This window comes from Eretmochelys imbricata, chromosome 1 (genome assembly GCF_965152235.1).
Source record: "Eretmochelys imbricata isolate rEreImb1 chromosome 1, rEreImb1.hap1, whole genome shotgun sequence".
Taxonomy (NCBI): Eukaryota; Metazoa; Chordata; order Testudines; family Cheloniidae; genus Eretmochelys; species Eretmochelys imbricata.
Window position 1 is genome coordinate 38,120,958 of NC_135572.1, and position 21,467 is coordinate 38,142,424.

Consider the following 21,467-nt stretch of genomic DNA (forward strand, 5'->3'; position numbering starts at 1 on the left):
AGGGTAGGTTTTAATAGTCAACTGGAATACAGTGTTGGGAAGTCCTTAGGTTTGTACAGAGAACCAAAGGTTAAGACAGAATTCATATTGGCTAAAGCCAGGGCTCCATTAGGCAAGCTTGTACTGGAATCCATTTTAGCACACTCCCACTATCCCTTTGTCTCTCAGTCCCAAGTGAGAGCGCCTGTATGTCTGAGAACTCTGTGTTTGTCACAGGCCCCTGACCCCTTTACTCCATTGTTCTCTGGTTAGGGATTTGAGCTCTGCTTCCCTTCAGAAAGGTGGAGGAAAGGAAGTTATTTGCCCTAGGAATTAATCTTCAGTCATGGCAGTTTTCTGTAGAATCTTCCATTCAAATATGTTGATTCCAGCCAGCTCTTGATGGTGAATTCATACCACCCCGGACACCTACATGATCCAAGCACCTTATGCCTTTCCTCTTGTCAAGCTGTCATGCTGTGGATCAAGAGCGTGAGTACCAACCTCAGGGCAGACTGTTACCAACTAGGGCACAAACCCCACATTGGTTTTGGGTTCTGTAATTAGATTTCACCAACAAATCAAGTGTAAATTCCTGAGGCATAACAACAGCCTTAACATGGAGTCACAGACTCTCATCTTGGGTACTCCAATCTGTCTTGCCACCCAGGTAAGCTTTCCTTTGTGACAGAGATGGTACCTTACATCGTGAATCACAGCAATATTCAGGCTACTCCCAGTCCCAAAGGACCAGTCACTTTCCCCAGGTCAATTGCACCTTAAATCTCACACCAAAGACAACGCTTGTAGCCAGTCCTATCATAAACTATGTACAGAGTTAATAAAAAGAAAAGGAAATAAGAGTTACTTACAAGGTAAAGCTGATAAACATACATAAACAAATGAGTTCCAATCTTAAGTTTCAAAAAAGTAATAGAAACTTCTGTAATAAGCAAGCTCTATATGTCCTTTAGGGCTAATCCAGGGTAAGCACTGGGGATCTTTTGCTTATGCCTAGTAATTCTTGCTCCTTAGAGTCCGAGCGGCATAAACATACACTTCTTCCTTGTTAGAGGTTTTTATTCCTTTCCCCCCTTCTGCTCTGAGCGGCGAACTCAGCTGATGGGAGGAATCCACTTGCAAGACTCATGTTCCTGGGGGAGCGAGAGTAAACAACCAAGTCTTTTTTTTTTCTCTTTAATGTTCCGTTGTAACCCTTCTGGTGTCAATGGACCTTCCTCCTTGGGCAGGACAGAACACCTTCTGTTGGAGACCAGCATTTCACACTACAATAGAACCTCAGTGTTATGAACACTTCAGGGGTGGCGGTTGTTCGTAACTCTGAAATGTTCATAATTCTGAACAAAACATTATGGTGTTTCTTTCAAAAGTTCACAGCTGAACATTGACTTAATACAGCTTTGAAACTTTTCTGTGCAGAAGAAAAATGCTTCTTTTAACCATCTTAATTTAAATGAAACCAGCACAGTTTCCTTCCATGGTCAAATCTTGTTTTTTAAACTTTCCCTTTATTTTTTTTGGTAGTTTGTTTATCACAGTACTGTGCTGTAGAGTATTTGCTTTTTATTGCGTACTTCCACTTCCAAATGAGGTGTGTGGTTCATCAGTCAATTCATAAATCTGGTGTTCGCAACTGTCAGGTTCTACTATAGTTAATGTCTCTCTCCTGTCTGGTGATCTACGCAGTTAAAAAGGCATACAGTGCAAATGCTTAAATATTACTTTACAATGTGGGATACAGATGTTATAAGTGAGATTAATGCATGCAGCAACTCACAAGTATTCAGTAAAGTCTAAACACATTCTTGTAATTCTCACACCTATTTTAACATTACTAACACACAGGTGAGCCAGACTGATTTCAGCTGTGTATTTGTCAGTATTCAATTGAGGACTGGGGACCTTGGCATGGCCTGGCACCTGGTCTGCCAGTGTCACACCTCTGTTCTAGGAGAAGCATTTTAACCCCTCTGCTCCTAGAGGATAAGAATGCAAAGTCTGATGGGGGAGACACATGTTCACAAAAACCATGCCAAAAATTCCCACTTTTGTCATAAACATAAAACCTAGAAATAGGTTCTGCCATTAGGACGAGCCCACAGATGTCTGTCACTTACCTGACTGACAATCCCACGCTCTTGCTTACTTTGGCAATAGAACTGAGCTGTCATTTTTGTAGTGAAGGACTGTGAACATTTCCTTCAAGAAAAGAACCGAGCTTATTTTCTCCAGCATTAGGCAAAGTAAATTCTCTTGTTTTTGAATGTGTTGGCCTCTTACACCAGAAGCAGATCTCCAGCTATCATTATTTCAAAATCAGGTATGTGTGTGGGCATTGAATAGATGTATAAAAACTCATATGTAATAATATACCATTAAAGTAATAATGCAGTCAGTCAGTTCTGGTTTCCAGGTTACGTAGAGCCAAAACTGACGAGTCTAGTGAGTTTTCAGTGCTGCTCTTCAGAATCATTGTTGGCAGCAATGAAACTGATAGGAATCAGGTCAGAATCACTGTGCAGTTCTTTGGGGACAGCCCTGTGCTCAAGCAGAAGCAGGCACTTGCGTTATTCACTGAAGAACAGGGCTCAAAAACAGAAGCTGTGGGATGGGATAGGGCAGCGGACACCCCTTTCCTTGTAGCAGTCAGAGCTGAAGAAGAGGTAGAGTTATGGGGAAAGTATCTATTGCCATAATGATTCGGCCCAATGTTTCATGCAGTCCAGTATCCTGTCTCCGACAGTGGCCAGGACCAAATGATTCAGAGAAGGTACAAGAAGCTCTGCAATAAATGGTATGGGGATAACCTGCCCCCAAGGAAAAATTTCCTCCTAATGCACCTATCCCACCCAGCAAACTCCTGAAATTGAAAGCTTTTCTCATCATGAATAAACTTGAACAGGCTTTGAAAAAACAAACATTTGATTGTTTTATAATTGGTGTTTCTGAATAGCAGCACCATCCTCTGCAACATCATTTGTAACTTTGCAGAATGATAGCCAAGGGTGAGTCATTGTGGGTAAAATTTTCACAAATGCCTAAGTCCCATTTTAAAAGGAGTCACCTGGGAGTCATTGAAATCCATGGGAGATAACTGCCTAAGTGCTTTTGAAAATGCCAGTAGGCATTTATCTGCATCTTTAAGTCCCTAAATAATTTTAAAACCTTGGCCTCCCCCAGGTGCCTGAATCTCTTTGGGATGTAGGCTCCTAAATCACAAAGGTGCTTTTGAATTTTTTTTCTCCTAAATTAGAACTAAAGCCAGATGGAAACTGATGATAATGAGAGGAACAGTTGTGCATATTTCCTTTTAAACAGTAAAGTTCTTCCTGTTTTTAAAATAAGGACTTTGATGTCCCTTCTCCACTATTTGCCTCCCATACCATATATCAAGGATCAGTTTACAACATGCTTTTGACATAAGAGTTAGTGAATACCAAATAGCGGTCTGTCTGGGACTTCGATTTGTTTTCAATTCACATCAGGAAAGATTATGTTGATTCCTCCTCATTGTTTCTAGACATTCTGATTAAATGATCTCTCCAGGGGGAAATTCTCCAAGTTCTTAATGGTTATTATTTATTCATGTTACCAGAAGTTATCTTGTGAGATAGGGTAAAGATTTATCTAATGTGATTGAACTAGTGAAGAATAACATTGATGCATTGAATACTGTTGCTAGCTGTATAAGCAAGAATTAGGAAATGTGGTTAAAATATCTCATGCTATTGCATACCATGATAAAACAGGAAATGTTAACAAAGATAAAGCTTAATTTTTTAAAAGTTGAACAAATGGTTTTATAAAGTTTTAAAAAATGCATTTTGAATTCTAGAATGTGAAATTTCTGTAATATTATAAATTATGAGTTCTGGAATTTCATCCCCCCCCCCCCAAAGTATTTAATGACTTTTTGCACTTCAGGAATACTTCTTCATGAGTGTGCTCCTTGAGACATTGGTCAAGAGTATGAGTGAGCTGATGATATGGTGTCAGTAGATTTTAGATTAACAGTTGTCTTATTCACATCAGAATGAGCAAATGTATTGCTTTATACCGTGGTACATAAATCTGTACATTGTGTGCCTCTTATTTGAATAATCCTGCCAATTTAAGCATTTTATTGGGTGCGCATTGCAGTTGTATCTAGGCATGGTATTCACTGTGGATGTGCTTTCATAAACAGCTTTAAAATGGTGACAGTAAAAAGATATGTAGGAGCAAAGGCATCTAAAATGCTTATGAAAATGACCAATCTCTCCGACTATCTGTACCCACAACTAGATACTGTGGGCCAGTGAAGCTAGGTTGATTTACACCAGTTTAAATGATGGTAATTTTTCCTTTTGTTGTTTTTATGTGAGCTCAGTGAAGGCCTCGTCCTTGAATTAAGTGTGGAGGGTAAACTATGCCATTCCTGTTTAGGTTTTTCTCTTTTATATTTTCAGTGCAGTGTTAATGCAGCACTCTCAATTTCCGATAATTCTAGAGTATTGCAAAAGATGTCTGAGAAAAGATTGCTGCAGAGCCTTATGGAACTGAGAGGGCTGATTGCCTGCTGGCATGTCAGTTATTTTCAGCAAAATGCTAACGTATTTCTGACTCTGCTTATGGAGGAAGTTTCTATTTCGATGCATAAAGTATAAAGAAAGGAGTGCTTGTGGGGGTTTGTACAACTCTTGTATAAGGTCAAAGGGGGTTTCCTAGGGTAGTATTTGAACTGTTCGCAGTATTAAAGAAAAACTTTTAGGGGCTGGTACCTGGCCACAGGCTCTAGTTGCTGAATTCTATGCATAGTGATGCACTTAGGTTGCGTGGAGAATTTCATAAAAATGAAGACCAACTATATGCACGAAAACTTAATCATTAACTTCTCTGTAATATTCCTAGTTATGGAAATGTTTGAAGCCTGATTGCCCATTGGAAGCTCGGATTTCGAAGCAGTGGTGTGAAATTGGTTTCCAAGGAGACGATCCTAAAACAGATTTTAGAGGGATGGGCCTACTGGGATTATATAATTTGTTGTAAGTAGATATACAGATACTTGAGTTTGAAGATGTAATGCAATTTATACAAATATAACACAAATGTTGATATTGTTAACAGTTTGTAGGCATAATTCCTGAAACACTGAAGACTCTTATCTCAGAAAACTGTGCCAAAAAAACCCAATTTTCTCTTGAGATGGAAATATTTCTTTAAAAAAAAAACAAAACTTTTTTACTTAATCCATGAATCCTGAAATTTAGACAATCCCCCATGGTTTACTGTAGTAATTGTGTTTATGTTGTGTTTGGACGCGTTTGTGAAACATTAATTAAACATGAGAACAGAAACATTTCCGTTAGGCATATAGCATTTATTTTGCTTTATAGTATTCTTTGTGTGTAAAGATACACTCTGTATAAAATATAAAAAACTTGTCTGTCTGTCTACATATGTTTTCTCCTTTTGGGAGTTTTGTTCTGACTTCTTGGTTGGAACTGATCAAATGTAGTCCCTGTTGGTTGTTGTCTGCAGTTACATCACATTCAACCTTAGAATTAGGTGCTGAAAGAAATGTAGCTATGATTGCTTTGGTGAATTTTAAACAGCCATTAAATTTTCATTATTTGCAAACATAATACCTGGCCGTTTGATTTTTGACATCTTTGTCAGTATTAAATAAAAGTCCTGTGCTTCTCCCGTTCCTCGATCTAAAGATATCTAAGTATTTTACAATTATTTAATAAATTCAGCTTCACAGCATCCCTGTGAGGTCAGGGAAGTGTTTACTTCATGGTACCGAGTGGGAATTAGAGAGGTTGAGCGACTCAGCCATGTCGGTCTGTGGCAGAGCTTATCTTAGAATTCCGGCTCCTGATTCCGAATTCGGAGCTTTAATCACAAGAGAAATCGTTCCCATTCTACTTCTCATTGTGATATTGTGACGGCCAATATCTTAGTTGAAAATTTGGGAATAGAACTGGGGTTCTCCAGAGCTAAAAGCAGGAGCTGCTACACTTCGAGCTCAAGTGCCACGGCTCTGTAGCTGGGGCTGTAACAGACTCCTATCCTGTGTGCATCAGGGACAGAGGTGGGACATCTAACACGCACTCCTTAATATGTACATAAAGATATCTGATACTTTATGTATACACACTGATAGTTTTTAAAATAGATTATCAATATATTAAAGCATTTTATATACCATCGTACCTATGCAGAACTGCCCTTGGCAATATTTGAAAGGACTGGGACAATTGTATGAGTATAGCTTACCAGCATTAAGAATTTCCTGACTTTGTTCACAAATTGCATTAAGTATTTAAATGTGTGCACCTACAGATATTTTGCCGAACGGGATGCTGCAATAGCTCAGCAAGTTCTCTCCGATTCCCTTCAGCCGAAATACAGGTAATGTTTGAGGCTAACAATAAATTTGCTTCAAATAAATTTTTATTAGACTTGCGTGCTTGAGTATTGCCATATGCTGTCTCTGGGGCTGTCTATGTGGAGAGTTAATGCACGGCAAGCTGGGGTGTAAATCTTCAGCATCCTAGCCTGCTGCGCATAAGGTGGCCGTACGGACCCTCCTGTCATGTACTAAAAGTTCCCTAGTGTGCTTTGACTTACTGCTGTTTGAAAAGCTAGCTCGCCTTATAGACCAGCCCTGTCTCTAAATTAACATGGCTAGCTACTGTAAATTAATCAGATTGAGAGGACAAACTCATGTATTTCATGTACTGAATCTGACATATAGTTTATTGTATTGCTAAATATTTTCATTTTATTCCATATTCTTTTAATTTTAAGCTACTTATCTTTTTATGTGCTTTTCTTTAATTCTCTCTTGTCTTTCACAATGAAGAGAAGTCACTAAAGAGGAGCTAAGGTATTTTTTTCTTTCCTTTCAGTTTTGTAAGATTTTACATGTAAATAAAGATCAAACCATATTTGGAGTAAACCCATCATTTATTCAAGCATTCTCCAAGGGTGTACTTGATATATTCCCTTCTTCAGCTCACTGCTGCAGTGATCACCAAATCTTGCTGGCTGCACAAGGATATGGTGCAATTAAACATGCTGATGTATATAAGATCAAATGTCAGCCTTGCTTCATATTTATAGAAGATTCTGCATATTGTAGCTACAACTGGTCAAATTATTTGTTGAAAATAAAATGTGTGACAAATTTAGCTCTTTAATTAAAATTCTTAGGTCATGCAAATGGTTCCAGACTTCTGTGACCCTGACTTACTAGTCATAAGTATTTGCCAAATAGTTTGGGCTAACAATTTTAAGCTTACAAGTTGTTCATGTCAGCTGTCTGGTATTCCTTAATTGTGATCACCTGGCTACCTTGGCACTGCCATACTAGATCCGGCCAGTGTCCAGTGTCAGATATATTAGAAGAAGGTGCAAAAAGTTAATGTAATGGCTAATAATGGAAAAGACTATCTGTAGGGAAAGTATCTTTCCCCCCTCCCACCCTCCATACATGCAGGTAGTTAGCTGCCCAAAAGAACAAAAATGTTTATCCCTTGTGTTCTCATTATCCACTTAAAGAATCCATTTTTTAGTCCTGCTAAGCTCTTGGCCTCTGTAATACCTTGTGACAATGAGTTCCACATCCATTGCATAAAAAAGCAGTTTGTGTTATTTTAAAATTTGTTTGTGTCAATGGACATCCCCTTAATCTTGTAGTAAGAGAATATGAAAATTGGAGCGATCAATTAACTTCTCTAGGCCATACCTTAATTTATATACATCTATCATGTGTCCCCTTTAATTCATCTCCTCACTAAATGTTTGTGTTGTATACAATGGAAGCGCAAAGTATTATGAAGGCCTGTCAGAACCAACAGTAGGAACAGGAATAGGATTTGAGACCACCTGGCACCTAGGCCGGTAGTCTTTATATCTTATTTATTTTGATTTAAGCTATAAGGGGGGGAAAGTCCATACAGAAGTTATAGGCACCCTGTCAGTTAATTATTGTACGCGACTTCTTTTTAATCTCTTTATTAAGTTTTGTTTGTTTTATTTTTAGCAGAGTTTGCTTCATTTCCAGTTGGTCTTACCTAATCTTTATATTGCCCACCTTGTGGATGGGGGACAGGGTTTTTTTTTCGTTTTTCTTTTTTTACCATTAGCATCTTCATGAAAGGAAACTTGTATTTGCTAATGAACAGGGTATGTCGTGTTTATTTTTAAATGGTTTTGTCCTTCAATGTGGAAAAAAAAAAGATCTTAATTAAAATTTTCATTAGTTTACATGGCAAATTGAATCTGGATTATGAGCCTTTCAATGCTAGGGAATTTCGCACCAATGTAGCTATGCGAGCAATATGTATATTCCAATGGCCCGTTTGTGAGACAGGGAATATCAGTTCCATTAATATTCTTCATTTATATGTTATGTTACTTAGAAACCTTTTGGAATGCATGCTCCATCCTTGAAAGAGCACCCACAGAGAGTAAAATGCTTCTAGTGATGCTCTGTTTGTTGATGTGCTTTTTTTAGTGGCTGTGCTGGTGTTCGTGTGATGATGATTAATGTTGTTTGTTTCTATTGAATTGTATTACTGGTCTATCTTCTCATTTAGCAATTCATTATCTTCATTTGAAGACACCACTGAGCCTGTTTCACCTTCCACTATAACAACATGACACTAAATGTGAACACCTTTTAAATATGGTGTCTCCTTCACTGGGCCAGGAATAAACCCCCTTCAGGCTTTCACCACTTGCATGAGATGAAAAATAAAGTTTTGTAGATTGGGAAGATAAGTGGGTCAGCATTCTGATGAATGTGTGCACGAATCCTTGTTCTGCTAATATCTTTAATATCTTTTGAAGGACTAAATGTGGATATTTATAATCATGCAAAAATTATTCTAAATGATATGTACATGGAAGTATGTACTGTATAATATAGTCTGAGTTCTCACAATTCAGGTGCAATCTAAATGCAATCATGGCATGTGGCTGTATTGTTTGCACTCAAGTATATTTCCCTATAGTGGGTCCAAACTCTGAAAACTCTCCTGAGTGCTTATTCCGGCAAAACTCCCATTAACGTCATTGGGATTTGGCATATACAGTTCAGTGAAACCTCAGTTAACTGAAACTCTGTAAACTGTATCAAATTAGCTTTTCTACAAATCTTTCCATTGTCAAATCCTTGTTTGTATTATCTTTCATCCTGAAAGATAAAGAAGTTCCTTTGTTAATTGTCTCTTTTGAGTGATGCATAAGCATCTAAAAACTGCTCTAGACTTGTAATTATTAGGCATTAAATATGGCTGCTTTTGAATGTTCCTTAAATTGTAGCTGCTAATTTACTCAGATTAATAAAAAGCATATTCTTTAAGGTAACATTTCTCCTATCCATTCTCTATTGGAGAAGTACTATTTTTCATGTTTGTTTCAAGTGGTTCATGTCATGTATATCTTGGAGAACACCAAAGGCTAAAGTCATCCTTGATCAAAGTTAAAAAGAAATGTAGGGTTTTGAGCACTTGTTCAAGTTTAAGTGAGGTGGACCATCTTTTTGAAGAGGTTACAGAATAAATTGATTTTGACTGGGAGAATAGCATAGCCACAGCCTCCTTTCAGATTGCACTGATGAGAACAATACATGGATGATGCTATAAGTCAAGGAAGCTAATCTCACTTCAAACCTATTATACGAGTTTGATCAAACTGCGGCAAAATCATAGAAGCAAAGAAAAATACTACTAGACAGCTCCGCTGCACTTAAAGTACCCAGCCTGTGCTAGATAACATTACAGTATGAAACAAATTGGAAAGTAGTGTATGGTAACATCTGAATTAATTTTTTCAGCCAATTCAGCAAAGCTGAATGGGAGAAGAAAAAGTTTGATAAGGCAATTGGGTAAGTACAAGATCTTTAAAAATAAGTTGACATAAGCACAATGACGCTGATTGATGTTGTACATGTAACAATTTGTTCTCTTTATAAAAAAGAACTTTTTAAATTCAATTTTTAACGAAATGTCAGCACCATTTGCTATTTTATGCTTATCTTAGCCATACATTGATTATCGAATGTACTACTTTTCTAATTGCTTCTTAGTAACTGGAAGGACTTCTTAAAATGATAAGCGTTTACTTGTGACTGTGTAACTGCACATATGAAGGGTTGAATAAACTTCATGAGGTGGGGTCTAACTTTTGACTGTGGCACAGACAAGTTGTGATTTATTAACAGGCCACTTGCCACCAACTATACTAACAGGATGTGTGGCCTGGGATAAGTGATGTGGGATTTCTTAGCCATGATTTAGGCATGACTGCATTACTTCCTTTGTTTAATGAGGATCACAAATCAAGGGATAATGTCCTTTTTCTTAACACAAGGGCCATATTGACTGCTTATTAAAATACATCTTCCTTGATCATTCACTTTCTTGACTGTGTAGGATGTTGCACCATTACGCAGATAATTCATTTCCATTTCAAACAGGTCTTTGATCTATAGTGAGGTAACTTAATCATTATACTAGAGATTTATTTACATGTTGTTCGGGTTTTTTCCAACAGCAAAGTAAACCTGTGGGCATTCAAAGAATATTTTATCCATTTTTATCATTTCCAATGTCTGCTAGGACAAGCAGGGAACCTATGCATATTTTCAACTGGCTTTTTTATATATGTTTAAAGAGACTGTGTAATACCCTTCTAGGCAGTTTTGTTAATCTCGTGCTGGTCCAGAGCTGACATTCTTCACTATCGGGGTAACTCTGTACGTATAATACAAGTGGTAGTTTAAAGTGTAGCAGGGCAGTAATAACAACAAATTACTTGTCATAATGAAAACTGTGTCATGTATGGCACTCCCTTTCTACAATGAGTTCAAGAACACCAAGACGTTAATAAGCAGGTCTTACTCTTCTTCCACAGAAATATTTCCATGGTGCTTCTGTGGAAATGATTAGCAAGATGATGAAACTCTTATTTTCAGTGTGGTACAGGCAGATATCATAGGTGTAATACCTTTCATTAAAATGTACAGAATACAGAGGATAAATATTTTTTGTTCTCGGTTACTTTGTTCTAAGAGCCTTGTCAGATAAGCGAAAATAACCAATGTCAAGGATTATTCTTAAAAGCAAAATCTGTGGTAATTTACTTCCCCCAGTCTTTTAGTTTCACCAGCATTTCCAATAAATCCTACTCTTTACTTTTCTTCCAGCTACTCTTTTGCTATTGTTGGCATTAACATAACTGACCTTGCGTACAACCTGCTTGTGAGTGGCGCGCTGAAGACCCATTTCTACAATGTTGCTCCAGAGGCTCCGACGTTATCCCATTTCCAACAAACATTCTGTAAGTTTTTTGTTTTGTTTGCATTACCAGTAACACTGCCTTAAAACCACTCCGGGATGGTGAATTGCAGTGAACAACGTTGGTGCAGCACGGGTGGGCATCATCCTAATCTTATTATTTTATCTTTGTGATGTTTGGACCCTGGAGCATACTGTGTATGTTGTTGTGCAAAACAGACAGGTGAACCAGTTCAGGAAAAAGATCGGGGGGGGGGGGTTAACGACAGAATCATACAGAAGGACTCCTCCCATCTATCCAAGCCAGACCCCTCTTTCTCGATATAATCTCCTATCCACTCTGCAGTGCTTACCTGCAGAACATCTATGATACGGCTACTACGGAGCAGGAACTCAGCACTGTAAATAGGAGTAATGAACTGATGCATTGGCAGCTGGACCTTTTTCAGAAGTATAGGGCCTTCCACTACCTCAGCACAACTGGTGAATTAGGATCTGAATTTAACATGGGTTAGAATGAGAAGGAGCTGAAAATAAAATGGAAAATAATATAAGCAAGCATTTGACAAGAGGAAGTTGAAGGTGTTTGATTTTTTTTTTCAAGTAGGATCATCAGAGACAAACGGAATGGAAATAGTGTCAATAACTATATTGCTTGTTCCCCCCTTCTAATGTTTTTGGTTAGATTACAATAAGATCTTTGGGGCTGAGACCAGTCTTATTTTATGTCTGTAAAGTGCCTAACATGCTTCTGGCTGGTAGATATAGTAAATAATAAATCTTAAAGTGCTTAAAATATTCACTAATGCTCTTCAGAACTGTGCTCCTGTATAAGATGACTCATTACCCTGTGGGCAAGCTCCATACACAGCAAGGATCAGCCCCTGTGGTTTTGTGATGGATTCTGGGTTGTCACAGCTGGCTGGAGCAGGCTAGCATAAATTCAGGGGAGCTAACCTTCTTCCTGTGTGGCATGTGACAGATATAAAGATTCCACTATAATCTCTGCAGACTACAGCTGAATGTGTGTGTGTAAGGTCAGTTTACAATGAGTTGTTTGCCAAACAAAGAGGAATAGATACTTCAACATTTCAAAGGCTCTTTTTCAGCGGACTTTCAGAGACTTTCTCATTGACGCTGTCCAGTCATCAGTTTCTGCAAATCCCTTCTTGGCCAGTGTGCCTTAGTTTTTTGAGTGAGTGGATCTTTTGGATAGGCCCATGTTGTTTTCACATTGTCTGTTATCTCCAGTGTTGCTGCATCCTCAAAGTCTTGTGAAATCCACAAAGTTTTAAGTAATTTTTACACTTTAGAAAGGCCTTTCCAGATGTGACCGCTTGTTTTCTGTGTGCCAGTGCTCAGCTCCAACCAACAGATGTCACTGTTCTGCTTGGTGATCCCATTGCAGATGCTTCTTTCTGCTCCCATCTTTACTGACTCTACAATTCCATCTTATTTCACTGCCTGTTCTGTGTGCCTACAAAAACAGGGGAGCTCCCTGACCAGACATGGAGACTGTTTGGGAGCAGGCACTATAGGGCTAAGAAATTACATTTACCACCCTCTCTCCTAGCTTAATGCTGCAGTGAGATAAAAACCACAAGGCTAAGAATTCCATGGTGGAGTAGACTTCCCATGCTGATTGGGGAGATGGTGGAGCTGCTGGGGATGTGGGAGTGGCTGGAGTGGTCCCAAGGTGGTGGGATTGTGTGTGGGAAGAAAGTCAGGATATATGTAGGGAAGGAGTGCTGCTTTCTCTATGATCAAATATCTGACAGACTGACCAAGCCAAACATACATTGTTGTTTGTTTGGGAAGTGGGGGGCATTATGAATTGTTTTTTTCACGCAGTTTTTCACTCACACAGTTCTGTATTCTTCCGCACTACACACTCAGACAGTTTTCCCCCAGGGCCTTAGTCATCCTAGGTTTCAACTAATTGAATGCAGCTGAGAAAAATTGAAACACAATTAGGCTGCAGTAAATGCCTGAAGGCTGTATGTCTGAATCTGAAAATCAAAATTGCAATGCACAGCAAGCCCTCTTTCTAGGTGAAAGAATACAATAGCTGTACTGATTTGACCTCTCCAATACTGGGCCAAATTCTGCTCTCGTCTGCAGCCATCCAGTCCACCTGGACTTTGGTGGGTTTGCCTGGGCGTAGCTGAGTGCAGAATTTGACTCACCATTCCCACGGCAGCACTGAAATCTCTTGATACGACAAGCAATGCACTCAATTCTGTATCGTTCATTAATATGAAGTTCCTTTTGATGTAATAAAAATAACCGTTCATGCTGAACACCAAGCCACTTCTCATGCTGTATAAATAATAATACTTTTGAAACACCTGGATCATGAGAATCACAACCATGATATATTTCCCTTTAATAATAATTATTAAGGGTGTTTTGCTGAGCTAGGTTTTTCCTTCAAAGAAAAACCTTCCAGCTTTAGGAGGAGTATCTGTCTGCCCAAGTACATGAAAATGGTATTGTTTATAAATTAACCATGGAATCCACTGTGTAGCTTGTAAAGTCTAGCAATAAGGCGCCATTTTGAAAGTGAATAGACTGAGCGAGATGTTTATCAAACCACAGATGGAATAAAGTACATAACAAAAGTGTCCTGGAATAAGTCCTGATTGAGCAAAGCCCATGGCATATGTTTAAGTCCATCCCTATTCGGGAAAACACATAAGGCTGTGTGTAAGGCCTGTTGGCTTCAAGCACATGCTTAAGTGCTTTGCTGAACTGGATTACACAACCCATAGTATTTCTTGACACAGAGCTGTTTGTTGACAATGTTCTACCTCCAGACCACTGCTGGAAAAGTGATGCAGAAATCACAGAGGGAGCAAAGAATAAAAACAATGCCTTTATCAGGGCAGGTATCATAGGGTATATGTTTTATCTCATGCCTTTTCCCTACACAAGGCGGGTTTTCCAAGGCCAATTATTTCTTGCCCCTGGCATTTGTCTAGCCACGGTTATGTGCAAAGCCAATATGGTGGAATCCTTTATTCGTGTTTAGAAAGACGTGTAAAACTGAATGTTCCTGGCAAAGATCCAGTAACTAGTTGTTTTCAGACTGTAAGTATTCACAATTCATAAATTAAATGGTTTTTAAGTGTAGGGCTTGTTCAGTAAATATTTTATTATCGACACTTCCCTAGAGGCTGTTTATAATATAGAGTAAGTGTTGATGCATAGATATTTGAGCATGAGAATAACTGAATATAAACAAAAGACATTTGGTAAAGACTGATTCTTATTAATAATGTCATCTCTTAATACTTATAGCCTGCAGTTTAATATTAAAATATATTTTGTATTTCACTTGTTTTATCCAGGCGTAAGTTAACAATTTTATAACTGCATATCAAGAGAGGAGAGAGCTAGTAATTAGAGATTTATTTTAGTAATTTATTAAATTATTTATTAATTTAAAGTTAGGCCATTTCATTGATATAGGTAACAATAAAAATATTTAAAGTTTGCATTAGCAATTGAGTAATCTTTCAAAAGTGCTTCTCTAAATTCAGGCCTTAATTCAAGACAACATCCCAATTTGGGAAAGCTTTAAAACACATGAGTAAATGTCCTCCTGAATGGGAGCTCTTGGTGTCCTAGAATTAGTATATTTTCTTCTGTTAAGAAGTACATTATAGTAATTCCATTACTATTGCGAGCACATCTTTATAAGTTATTTTATTTTCATTATTTGAAGATGCCTCTTAGAGGCTTGTTTTAATATTGTATGCTGTAGTGCTTTATTTCTTAGTATGATTAACACAGCTTCATCAAATAATACATCAGACTTCAATGGTACTAGTTTCACCTACCCCACAGTATGCATTATGATGTCTGATTGCAGTGCTTGCTATTCTGTAGACAAGAGAAGATCTTTACCTGTGTTCCAATTCTTTAAATATTGAATGTTTTTTAGGCTATTTGATGCATGAATTCCATAAATTCTGGATTGAAGAGGATCCACTGGACATAATGGAGTTTAACCGTGTGCGAGAGAAATTTCACAAGCAAATTTTAAAACAGCTCCAGAATCCAGACATGGCTCTGTGCCCTCACTTTGCTGCCTCAGAAAGCTTAATCAACATGTAGTCATTCACTTGATTGGATCTGAGAACACTGCCTCACTCTTCTCTTACGTCACACTTTAGATCATCACTAACATATTGAATGACCATGGCGATTGTATGCATGCCTTTTGGTGCAGTATTCATCTATTTTTGTCATAAATATTAGATCCCCTTACACGTCTCTTTCCAGGGGATTTCTCATTAAATGGGTGCTCATATTGCGGCATTATGCAGTGTTACGTTCTGAGTTGATGTCCAGGTATCAAGAGTTTTCTATTTTTTTAGACCTTTTTTTCCCCATAATTCGGCATTGAAGAATTGTATTTCTCTAGCATTGTTTTGTATATGTGGAATAATTATCTGAATCTTGTATTGTGAAAACCTTTTAACTTATTGATATGTTTTGTGATAACGACTGACATTTCAAGTAAAGTACATGTTTGGATTTCATCTAGAAGATAATGTATGTAACTTTAATCTAATGCACAAAAACACATTAAAGACCAATTTTTTCCATGCAATCATATATGCTTAATGAAAAATTAATGAGGTTTGAGACAAATGTCAGTGGGAACAATTTATTTAAAATATGCAGAATTGCAATGGGACTCCACAGCTGCATGAATACAAAAAGAGCTGAAGACTTTGCTGCATTCCCACTGAAGAGCAAATATATTCATAATGACTGAACATCTCAGGTGGTCTTTACAAAACGTTACATAGGGTTATAGCCACCCAGCACCCACTAGCCCGTCTAAATTCCAGTGCACTGCTTTGAAAGCAAGGGGTTAATATGTCACATGTCTGAATGCAGCATGAGTTGATCATGTGTTGGAAGTACTGAAAACTTTACTTATTGTTTTGTCAACTCAATTCCCAGGAGGGAATTGGGGTGAGGGTTAGCTCAGTGGTTTGAGCATTGGCCTGCTAAACCCAGGGTTGTCAGTTCAATCCTTGAGGGGGCCATTTAGGAATCTGGGGCAAAAATTGGGGATTGGTCCTGCTTTGAGCAGGGGGTTGGACTAGATGACCTCCTGAGGTCCCTTCCAACCCTGATATTCTATGATTCTATGAACTGAGAGATCTAGTTGATTAGAAGGTTTAGAAGAAAACCACACAAGTTTCCCAGGTCACTTTAAAAAAGGTGTCTGTCACTGTGATTGACCAGCGTTTACCGGGGCATTTCATACCCTGGATATTTTTTTGCCTTCTGAACAATCAATTTTAGTATCAGTTTAGTTTGTTACCACTTGCGTATTGAGATAAAATGTAGAGTATTGCCCAACTATGTGAATTATATGAATAAATTATCTGTCATTCTCAACAGGGAAACAGCATGGGATTTTATTTCTAAGGTACCTACACATAAATTAAAATGAATGTTCCTGTGCTTTCAGGGATGTCATTGGGTGAAAGGGAACATACCCATCTCAGCAGCGCTTCTCTCTGGCCTACATGAAAAGCAATATGGGCCTGATCCAAAGCAAATCTCCCATTGACTTTGAGGCTGCAATTTTCCCCCAATGACTTTAGAAACTAGAGAGACTCAGAATACCCACTGTTGCACACAAGGTTGCATGAAAATGGGAGAAATAAGATATTTGTTCAATTCTTTTGGTTCTTGGTTAGCACTGATTTGGAGAGAGATTACTTACAGTATTGGTGAGGACAATGCATGTAATGCCAGCAACATTATATTTAAATGATGTTTTTCTGTCTCAAACTCAAAAAGCATCTAAAACAGCGTCTGGATTATAACTTTTGATGCTTTACAATTCTATCTTCCCTGTTCCCCACATTTAATTGAGCAAAGCAATCAAATTCAGGCTGCAATGTTTTGCACATAGTTGCAGCCTGCTGAGATTTTAAAAGAAGACACAATATTTGATCCTCTACATCTGAATTTGCAAGAGAAAATCCAGGTCAGTGTTACCTTTCTAAGGGCTGGTCTTCACTACTGGGAGACCGACACTGCTGCAATCGGTGCAGCAGGGGTCAATTTAGCAGGTCAAGTGAAGACCGGCTAAATAGACAGCAGAGCGCTCTCCGGTCGACCCCGGTACTCCACCTCTCTGAGAAGAGTAAAAGAAGACAACCAGAAAGCGTCTCCTGTCGACACAGCGCAGTAAAGACACCAAGGTGAGTCGACCTAAGCTATGTTGTTCACATAGCTGGAGTAGCCGAACTTCATAGGCGCTGACTCCATGGGTGCTTCGGGGCTGGAGCACCCACGGGGAAAAATGAGTGGGCGCTCTGCACCCACCGGCAGCCAAGCTCCCCTCCCCGCATCACCTCCGCTGAGTGCGACGTGTTCCTGCTCCTCCACCTCCCACCCAGCATTTGCCCTCTGTGTAGCAAGCTGCAGGAGGGAGGCAGGAGGAGCGGGAATGTGGTGTGCTCAGGGGAGGAGGCAGGGCCTGGGTGGGGATTTGGGGAAGGAGTTGGAATAGAGGCAGGGAGAGGGTGGAGTTGGGGTGGGAACTTTGGGGAAAGGGTTGGGGTGGGGGCGGGACAGCAGTGGAGTTGGGGCGGGGCCAGGGGCAGAGGAGGGTCGAGCACCCACCGGCGCCAGTAGAAGTCAGCACCTGTGCGTAACTTAGGTTGTCTTATGCCAGTAGTAGTAAACTCACCCTAATAGTGTGACCTTCACAGCTATGGTGTGTCTTTTCTCCAGGTGCCTATACGTTCCGAAAATAACATCCAGTTACGTGTTGGCATAATGATGACCCAGCTGCTTTCGTGATACTTCTGCTATCTTCCAGCGAGAGTGGTATGCAGTGTTGTTGTAGCTGTCTCAGTCCCAGGATATTAGTGTGACAATGTGGGTGAGATAACATCTTTTATTGGACCAACTTCGGTCCATGAGAGAGACAAACTTTTGAGCTTACACAGAGCTCTTCTTCAGGTCTGGGTTAGTTTCCCAGACCAGAAGAAGAGCTCTGTGTAAGCTTAGAAGCTGGTGTCTCTCACCAACAGAAGTTGGTCCAATAACAGTGAGTAGTGTGCAGAGAGATGGATTCAATGGTGCTAAACATGTAATTTCCCTTTCCCTTAGAGACCCATCATATCCCCTTTGCCACCAAGGAAGCCCCACTATTTTTGTTTTGTGTATTTTATTTATTTATTTTTGCAGTCCATGTTTTCCTCAGTCTTGACGGGCAGCACCCTTGTTCTTCCTGTTCTTGTCCTATTTGCAGCAGAGTGGCTCCATCAAGATGACTGTGAGCTATTTGGAGAGGGTGGCTCAGGGATTCTGTGTGCTTTCTCCTATTGAGATCTGACTTCAGATCCTGCCGCACAAGAAAACAAGCTCAGTCTTGCTCCTCTCCATCTCCTGAAATGGTGCAGTAGCTGACTTTCCACTGAGCTTGCTGAGAAGAGGTCATTTATTTTGTTTTGCACAGTGCCCTGCACAAATGGTCCCAACCTAGTTGTGCCCTTTTAGGTGCTACCACAATATAACTGAGAAATATTGAGATCTTAAAGCCACCATCTTTCTAACCCGGAAGGGTTTTCCATCACAGTCTGTCACCAACGTTCCAGAGAGGCCGTGATGACTGGAAAGATGAGCGCTGGACTGTGAGCCAGGATCTTCCTAGTGTGAATTGTGCCTTTGCCTCTTAGGCTGTGTGGGTCTATCACTTAATCTCCGTGTTTCCCAATCTGTAAAATGAGGGTCTTGCTTACTCTTGGTCATGGCTTATAATTAAAAAAAAAAGTTTGTCTAACACTTTGAAGAAGAAAAATGCTGCATTTGCTAAATGTTCTGATTGTTGGTACCTTGCAATCTCCAGCCACTCCTGCAGCATTCCTAGTCCTTGTTGCCAGTCATGGGACCAAGAGATTGAATTGATTAAAAATGTAACATTGGGTCCCTGTGTCTATCAGCATAGAGCACTGCAACTGAGCCACTAGCTTCACATTTGCTAGTAAGAGTGAGTTATGTAGACTACATTGTCCCTCTCTTTTCTTGGAAATACTTTAAATGATTTGAAAACTAATTGGTCAGCTAGATCATCTTGGGTTACTACTGATGCAAAGAAACAAACCATTTTACTTGTAGTATTTAGCTTAAATGACACACTGTATTGTGGCAATTTAGCTGAGCTAAGGGTGGTGAAGCCAGACTATTGGCAGCGCAAATTATAACATGAGTGTGTTTAGCTAAGGGAGACCTCATGAGCACTTTGCTGGTGGAATCCCTCTACTTCAACCGTGTATCTCTATTCCCCCACACTGTGCACGCAGCTCAACCATGTTCTTTTTCCAGATGTAACATGAACTATAGAAAATGGCATTTGGCCCTGATCCTGACAAGTGCTGAACTGTCAAAATTCCCATAGATTCCAGTGAGATTTTGGGTGCTCAGCATCTCAGGACAAAGAGAGAGGTTTCTATTGCACTTGAAGGGATGCTGTCAAATTGTATTGGGTCAGATTCTGCTGCCTGTAATCCTGTTGAGTCATTCCTTACCCTACAAGTTGCCCAGCTGAAGTGAGTGGGACAATTTGCAGAGTAAGGTGGTATTAAACATGGATGAAGGAAGCAGCATCTTCACCACGGGGGACGGGGTGAACCCACATTTCTTGACTTGATATCAACACCTCTTAGATTAGACTGAAATAATTTTGAAATTCAATTCCCATGTCACTGATGATGCTGTTTTCCTGGCATTTCTTGCAGCTTGTTTTGCTTCTGTTCCTAATCATTTTCACTTTCAGGTTCTCAGTGTTGCAGTGTTCCTGGGGGAATTCTGCACACGCTATTTTAAAATTCTGCCAAATTCTGCATCTTTTATTTGTCAAAATAACACAATATAATCACACCAATTTTAATTATTTGTGGTCATTTATTTCAAAATACCTGTCAGCAAGTATGTCTGTAACAATACAGATGACAAAAAAGATTCAGGAAGTGTTTTTTGACAAATAGGTTCCTTACTAGGCATATTAATATAGAACTCTGAGTAATAATTTATTTAAACTACAATACAGAACTGTATTTCCCGCACCCCTCAGAAGTAGTTCAAAAGTTTGGGGGAGTTGGGAGTAACAGAGGAACTGAGGCAGAGGGAAGTAAATTGCTGGGAAGGAGCCTTGATGTGAACTTGAAGGATTGTTGGGTATGGGTGGGGAAAGTATGGAACAGTTTTTTGGTGGGGGGCGGAGAGGGATTGTTAGGGAGCTTCCCCCATGCAGACCCTGGCTGACCCCTAACCTCTCCCATTCAGTCAGGTATATCTTCCCCTGTCCCCTTGTGTCTTTGCACCCCCACTCAGTCACCCACTCCCCCATCCCCTATGTGTCTCTGTGCCCCCACTCAGCCATCCTCAGTCTCTATATGGCCCTGCATCCCCACCCCCATCACCACGTGGCCCTGCACTTCTCCTCCCATTCAGCCCCTGCCCCAGTCTGTCCTCCCCCATTAGCCCTTATGAGCACCTGTCTAATCCCCCCCACAGCACCCCATGCTGCCTGTCTCCCCATAGCCCCTGTCTCCTGACCTGGCCCAGGCAGGCACTGTGAAGAAGGCAGGCTCTTTCCCTTCCCTAGCTGGCTGGGAGCAAGTGCTTTGATCTATTGCCACAGCAATAGGTGGGCAAAAGCCAGAACTGCAGCAACAACTCAGCAGTCTCTCTTTTCTGCGCAAAAAATTAAAAATATGCATGGCTCATTAATTGTGTGTGCACAGTAGCACAGAATTCCCCCAGGAGTACAGTGTTTAGTGTATACAGTGTTGGAGAATACCTTTGAAAACAGGGTTTATAAAAAATCATGGAAACTTTCCTCTTGGTTTTAGGTTTTGTTGTGTTTTTTAAACAAAAATTGCAAAAATTGGCCCAAATTCAAATTGATGGTGTCCGTTTGTTTTCTGTGATTTTACTTTCTGGTGTTTGTATTAGACTTAAATTAATTCGTGTTTTTATTTTTCTGACCTCTTCAGCGCTTTGTTTCTGGGGCTGAAAGTTTGTTGTTCTATGCACTTCCCTATTGTGTTCTATTCTGTTGTGGTTAACCTTCTTTACGGGAGACGTTTGACTGGATGCTAGCTTCTTATAAGCAGGGAGAGAAAACAGAGA

The 21,467-nt window shown here is 39.6% G+C and overlaps 1 protein-coding gene across 13 annotated transcripts in view; it reads left to right on the plus strand.

Moving 5' to 3' along the window:
* The window catches only part of ELMOD1 (ELMO domain containing 1), a 62,476-nt gene extending 46,567 nt beyond the window's left edge, over positions 1–15,909 (plus strand). For 12 of the 13 annotated variants that reach the window (XM_077808787.1, XM_077808732.1, XM_077808780.1 and 9 more), the window contains 6 exons: positions 4,891–5,024; positions 6,328–6,396; positions 6,851–6,874; positions 9,830–9,880; positions 11,201–11,334; positions 15,238–15,909. In XM_077808787.1, the coding sequence (XP_077664913.1) occupies positions 4,891–5,024; positions 6,328–6,396; positions 6,851–6,874; positions 9,830–9,880; positions 11,201–11,334; positions 15,238–15,410 (585 nt within the window). In that variant the 3' untranslated portion in view covers positions 15,411–15,909. The remainder of the gene's footprint in view (positions 1–4,890; positions 5,025–6,327; positions 6,397–6,850; positions 6,875–9,829; positions 9,881–11,200; positions 11,335–15,237) is intronic. The other variant, XM_077808801.1, reaches the window with a different exon arrangement.
* The last annotated feature ends 5,558 nt before the right edge of the window (positions 15,910–21,467 follow it).